Source organism: Cervus canadensis, chromosome 28 (assembly GCF_019320065.1).
Source record: "Cervus canadensis isolate Bull #8, Minnesota chromosome 28, ASM1932006v1, whole genome shotgun sequence".
Lineage (NCBI taxonomy): Eukaryota > Metazoa > Chordata > Mammalia > Artiodactyla > Cervidae > Cervus > Cervus canadensis.
The window spans coordinates 23,311,437-23,318,130 of record NC_057413.1 but is presented as its reverse complement, the minus strand read 5'-3'; the positions used below and the strand labels follow the sequence as shown (position 1 = coordinate 23,318,130).

The 6,694-nt window shown below is 44.6% G+C and overlaps 2 protein-coding genes across 2 annotated transcripts; both read left to right on the top strand.

The window, feature by feature from the left end:
- The first annotated feature begins 660 nt into the window (after window positions 1-660).
- Window positions 661-1,460, top strand: H1-4 (H1.4 linker histone, cluster member). The gene has a single exon (XM_043449415.1). It carries the CDS (start codon window positions 734-736, stop codon window positions 1,391-1,393), a length of 660 nt encoding a protein of 219 aa, XP_043305350.1. The 5' UTR covers window positions 661-733; the 3' UTR covers window positions 1,394-1,460.
- Window positions 1,461-2,449: 989 nt separating this feature from the next.
- Window positions 2,450-4,493, top strand: LOC122429186 (histone H2B type 1-M). The gene has a single exon (XM_043449429.1). It carries the CDS (start codon window positions 2,522-2,524, stop codon window positions 2,900-2,902), a length of 381 nt encoding a protein of 126 aa, XP_043305364.1. The 5' UTR covers window positions 2,450-2,521; the 3' UTR covers window positions 2,903-4,493.
- Window positions 4,494-6,694: the final 2,201 nt, after the last annotated feature.

Genomic DNA, 6,694 nt, shown 5'->3' with positions numbered 1-6,694 from the left:
CAGAAAGGAAGAGAATTATCCTAAGGAATTATTTAAAAATCCAGACGCGGTAGACACAAATAAAACTATGGCTGCATAGGTTGATGTCCCAAGGGTCCAAAATTTAACGTCACATGTGCAATAATTTGTTTAGCATTAAACTAAACCAGTTTGATGAACTCAAATGCCCTCGGCTCAATAGGCAGGACTCTCCGAGGAGCCTGTGTTACTTCCCTCACTTAAGCGCAGATTTATAATAAAAATCTTAATGCCAGTGACATGGTTTTTGGACACATAAGAACCTAAGCACTTGGAGAATCATATTTGAGAGGTCAGAAAACTCCACAGTTAAAGATCGGTGCATAATTTACTAAGAAAATAGAAAGTTTTGTTTCTCTGAGTCGAAATTTGACGAGCACGGCGGGAAATATTGCAGGTTTTTGGCATAAGGTTTTGTGCTTTCCTCATAATTTGAGACCTGCGTGAAGCCTGAGGCTTCGGGGATCACTTTCTGAGAAAAATCAGGCAATTCGATGCAGAGAATTTTGATATTTTTGGCATTTTTTGAGGTGTAACAAACACAACTCGGGATCCGAGAGGACACTCTGCGGCTGCCAGCGAGGCGGGCTGGACAGCGCACCAATCACGGCGCAGCTCCGCCCTATATAAACGGGCGGGCGCAGCGGCGCGGCCCGAGTCCCGGTCAGTACCTCTGTTTCCGGCTCGAATTGCTCTACCCACGCCCGCCTTCAACATGTCCGAGACTGCGCCCGCCGCGCCCGCTGCTCCGGCCCCCGCCGAGAAGACGCCTGTGAAAAAGAAGGCCCGCAAGGCTGCAGGTGCCGCGAAGCGCAAGGCGTCCGGGCCCCCGGTGTCCGAGCTCATCACCAAGGCTGTCGCCGCCTCCAAGGAGCGCAGCGGCGTGTCTTTGGCTGCGCTCAAAAAGGCACTGGCCGCCGCCGGCTACGATGTGGAGAAGAACAACAGCCGCATCAAGCTGGGTCTCAAGAGCCTGGTGAGCAAGGGCACTCTGGTGCAGACCAAGGGCACCGGGGCTTCCGGCTCTTTCAAGCTCAACAAGAAGGCGGCCACCGGGGAGGCCAAGCCCAAAGCCAAGAAGACGGGTGCGGCCAAGCCCAAGAAGCCCGCAGGAGCAGCTAAGAAGCCGAAGAAGGCCACTGGGGCGGCAACCCCCAAGAAGAGCGCCAAGAAGACCCCAAAGAAGGCGAAGAAGCCTGCTGCGGCTGCAGGAGCCAAAAAAGCGAAGAGTCCGAAAAAAGCGAAAGCAGCCAAGCCGAAGAAGGCGCCCAAGAGTCCAGCGAAGGCCAAAGCGGTGAAACCCAAGGCGGCTAAGCCAAAGACCGCCAAACCTAAGGCAGCCAAGCCAAAGAAGGCGGCGGCCAAGAAGAAATAGGAAGTTCCTTTGGCCCACGGCTTCGAAGCTCGACACAACCCAAAGGCTCTTTTCAGAGCCACCCAAAGATCTCAGGAAAAGAGCTGTTGCACACTGAAGGGGGCGTGGCTGGGCGGAAGAGGCGGCAAGTGGGGGGCGGGCCTCGCTGTGATGGGAGGTGGGTCTTAACAGTAGGGTTTCCTTTATGTTGAGGGTAGTACTAGCAAACCGCGGAGTTGGACGGGGTAATCGGTTTGCGCCCAACTTGCTTGAGCCCTTTACGTGCCTCAAAGAACAGTGCGCTGGTTTGACGTAAACTCCGTACACTGACTCAAATGGCACAATAAAATCGAGCACAAGTTTAGGGAAAGTAATTATCCAGATTTCCCAGGCTCCACGTTCTGTAGGATTTTGTAAACCTCAAATGGGAAATTTAAGCATTTACCATTTTACAAGAGATGGTTAGTCATTGGGTTACTTGCACATTTTCTTTAACGAGGACATACTGGACATTTGCGGGGGAATTATGCCTCAGTATCTTAACCACTGTGGTTTTTTTTTAAGTAATAAAAATTCATCAGGGCTTCTGGTTAGAGGACGAAGATGAGGGATGGTGAATTTAATTACAGGATGTCCCAGCCCACATGGTGGAGTGGTGGCTACAATGGGTTAACTGTCCATTGGTTACCTTCCCTGAGGCGCAGGATAATGCTTTTACCAAGCTGCCCCACGAGAACATTAAGACGGCCACTAGGTGCGGGACCCGAGCCAATTCTCAGCATTACACAAGGGAACAGAGAAGTTGCCTTTAGCTACAAACCTAAAACTGGCACTTTCCAAATTACTTCTATCTGCTAGCTGTGAAATACACAATGCAAGGTCCTGAACAGGCTATTTATACTAGCTCTGGGTAGCCTAGTCTAGGCCCTGTGATTGGGTCAAAGCAAAGTAACAAAGCAGCCAATGAAAAGGTAGACCTGTTAAAATAATTTACATTTGTGTTTATGACGCCACAATAAAATAAATCCAATCCTGAGCGAGATCTTACGAACCTCATTTGAATACCGCGTCTATAAATAAATGTGACCTCACTCGCGGTAACTATTTTCCCGGCTGTTGGCATAACTGTTCCGTTTTTTTATCGGTAAGATGCCTGAACCCACCAAGTCAGCTCCAGCCCCAAAGAAAGGCTCGAAGAAGGCGGTAACCAAGGCGCAGAAGAAGGATGGCAAGAAGCGCAAGCGCAGCCGCAAGGAGAGCTACTCCGTGTACGTGTACAAAGTGCTGAAGCAGGTCCACCCGGACACCGGCATCTCGTCCAAGGCCATGGGCATCATGAACTCCTTCGTGAACGACATCTTCGAGCGCATCGCGGGCGAGGCGTCGCGTTTGGCTCATTACAACAAGCGCTCGACCATCACATCCAGGGAGATCCAGACGGCCGTGCGCCTGCTGCTGCCCGGGGAGCTGGCCAAACACGCGGTGTCCGAGGGCACCAAGGCCGTCACCAAGTACACCAGCTCCAAGTAAACTTGCCAAGTAAGCGTCTTTACACCCAACCCCAAAGGCTCTTTTAAGAGCCACGCATGTTCTCAGCAAATGAGTTGTAATCCTTTCATTACAAAGGCTATATTCCGATTTCTACCACATTTAAATCTTCACTAGCACTCTTTAAGGTTCTATTGCTCTGCGTAAGAATTACTATGGGCAAGCTAGACAATGCATGCCATACATTGCCCACTACAGGCAAGAAGTTACACAGAACCATGATACCACGAAACCATTTATCAATTTGCCCTGAAAATGCCGTTTAAACTACAGCTTTCTTTTCCGTATGTAGGTCTTTAAGTTGATCCTGACGTTGATCCGGAATTTGGCGATGAACCCTTACCCAGAATACGAAAGACCATGCTCTTACCAACTTCATTCTGCGCACAGCTTTTCCATTTTTCTTTTCCTTTTTTTTTTTTTCCCCCCTTTTCATTTTTAAACCACAGATACATGTATTTCAGGGAGGGGCGGGGGGATGCTGAAGACGGAATTTTCACAGAAATGTCAACAAGGGTTTTTTCTGGTTTCCTTGCTTTGTAATTGGTGCGGTTTCTGTGGTGAGGGGGAGCCTACGCTTTTCTAAAGGCACCGAGGAAAAGAAAAAGGAAGCCTTGAAATCCTGTCAGCTGCTACAATTTCTTTCCCAGAAAGTCCTATTTAATTTGTAGTCCATTGGGGGCAGCATTCAGCTTTAAAGTACTCTGGGTCTCAGATGTCCGGTTATCATTCTCTCCATCGGTAAAGTAGTCTGTCTACTCGGCTCAGGCCCTTTTGAGCACTCTTTCTGCTTTCCCGGGTGTCCCCAAGCATCAAGGGCGGAGAGGAATTAGGAAAGGAAAACCCTTCCTGGTATAATGTGTACTAGCTAGGATATAAATAAGCGCTTTCCTTTCTGGGAAATAACATTTTGTCAATAAATCTGAAGAGGCTGGGACCTGGGGGGCTAGGAGGGAGTGGCCAGGAGGAAGGGAATCAGTAGAGGTAACCAAGAAAATTGCCAGGTAGATGAGCATGGGCTGAGGATGAAGCAATGAAGAGCCAGTATAAAAGTAAGGAACACTCAGCCCGAGGGGCTTGGCCCATGTGAACCCCCAAGCACCTCTGCTGATTTTTACCCAAACCTGAGGTTTGTTTTTTAGGGTGTTAAGTGAAGCCTGGCCATGGTGGGGAGCATGAAAAGAACTTTCCCAGTGAAGCCGGAGACACCAGACCAAAAGGAACTAGAAATAAATATACACATTCATTCACAGTAGATAATGGATGGCAAAGAATCTGTCCTGAAACTTGGTGCTGAGCAAGTAAACTCCACTGCTGAGAATTTGTAATACAAGCCAAGCTTCACACTTTTTTGTTTCAAGTTGAATAGAATAAAATAGGGGTTCAAAACACCTAGGCTGAGAATTTAATTTAGAAATATCCCAAACTGTTTTGGTGCCCCTTGGGCACCTGGTAAAAGCAAATACAAATCCTCTCTGAAAGAGTAAGCTTCATTTTGAAAGTGAAATTGTTCAGTCGTGTCCGACTCTTAGCGACCCCATGGACTGTAGCCTACCAGGCTCCTCTGTCCATGGGATTTTCCAGGCAAGAGTACTGGAGTGGCTTGCCATTTCCTTCTCCAGGGGATCTTCCTGACCCAAGGATCGAACCTGCGTCTCACACATTGTAGGCAGACACTTTACCATCATTTTAGGCCCTAATAAATCCCACATATATATATATATACTATATATAGTATATATATATATATATATATATACTAAAAAATGAAAAAGCAGCTTCACAACCAAAATTAGCCAAAGACACCATGACCAAGAACAACAGACAATGGAAACCAAAGCACACATTAACAGATACAGACTTAAAGTGACTAATACATTTCCAAACAAAACCTGAAATATGTGAAGGGTTAACAGAATACAAAAAATGATCACACAGTTTTGAAGAAAACAAATGTTTCTAGAGCTTCTATTTGTTTTCTATATAGAGAGGACAGAATTAAAAGCTTACTGGATGAGCTTAATAGTAAATTGGACCCAATTGAAGAATTTTCATGAATAGCAAACCAGATTTCAAGGAATTATCCAAAATGCAGAGAGAGGAATGTAAAAATGAGTTTAAGAGATCTGGAATTGGTAATAAAATTGTCTGGTATGCATCTAACCATAGTGGCAAGACAAACGGAAAATGATGCAGATGTGAGATTTAAATGATCAGGGCCAATAATTTTTTAGAATTGATGGATTACTCATAAAATGTAGTGAAATGATGTAACAAAAAAGGGTTACTGTGTGACACTGAACTAAACCCTATACATTGTTACAAATTTAATGCTGATTTTCTGGGTGGACATATAGCATCAGATTAAAAACCACTGCTTGAAATTCTAGCATGGGGTAGAGGGGAGTGATTGATTATTTACATGCATTTTGTATCTTGTTGTAATTAACTTATGTTAATGTTAATATCTAATGGATTATCTTGACTTTCATACTATCAGCACAGAAAAAAATGTTTCATATCCCTTCAATAACAACTTCTTATCTTTTATCAAATTATTGTGTTAGCTAAAATCACAAACTATCCCATATTAGACATGCTAGCAGATGTCACCATTTTTTCCTCCTTTTCATGGAACTAGTTTTGGTAGTTTGTGATTTATAATAATACAAATGCATGTGTGTGAGTAGTCTTTATTGTATTGATGTAATTTCCTTTTAATTCTATTATGAGTTATTAGGAGTGATTTATGGATTTTTGGCATCTGATGAAATAATGTGCTTTTTCTCCTTAAACCTGTTGCAACAAAGTACACATAGACATTCTAATGTTAATCCATAGTTCTAGTTCTAGGCCAAATCTTATTTGGTCATTTCTTTTCTTTTTTTCTTTTGGCTGTGCTGAGTCTTTCTTGCTGCTCAAAGGCTTTCTCTAGTTGCAGCAAGCAGAGGCTATTCTTCATTGTGGCAGGTTGGCTTCTCATCGCAGTGGCTACTGTTGTTGCAGAGTATAGGGTCTAGGCTCACGGGCTTCAGTAGTCGTGGCACATGGGCTTAGTTGCATTTCAGCATGTGGGATCTTCCTGGACCAGGGACGCAACCCGCCTCTCCCACAGTGGCAAGCGGACTCTTAACCACTGGACCACCAGGTAAGTCCCTTATTTGGTCATGTTGTATCTTTATCTTAAATAGTGCCTGGATAAATTTTAATATTTTACATGGGTATTTAAAATTCTCTACTATTCATACATAAAATCATTCTATGATTTTTCTCTTTTCAGTTTGCCTTCATCAGATTTTGTCCTTAAAGTTATGGTAGCTTCATAAACTTCACTGTGGGGGTTCTCTTTACTACTTACTGCTGTATAATAAATTATCTCCAAACTGAGCAGCTTAAGTCAATGAATATTTATTATCTCATTCAATTTCTGAGATCAGGAATCCCGAAATGACTTTGTTGTTGTTCAGTCACTCAGTTGTGTCCAACTTTTTGCGATTCCATGGACTGCAGCATGCCAGGCTTTCCTGTCCTTCACTTAAATGACTTAGTTGGGTAGTTATGACTCAGGGTGTCTGGGGAGTTTGAAGTCAAGAAGTAAGCAAACAATGCAGTCAACAGAAAGCTTGACTGTAGCTGGAGGATTCCCCAGACAAGTGTCTGCTGCAAGAACTCAGTTCCCCCAGAGGATGGAAGAGACTGCTTCAAAGCACAGTAGCTGTTATCCCATAGAAAGAGAAATCAGAGACAGAGAGAATGGCAGGAATTAGGCCTCTG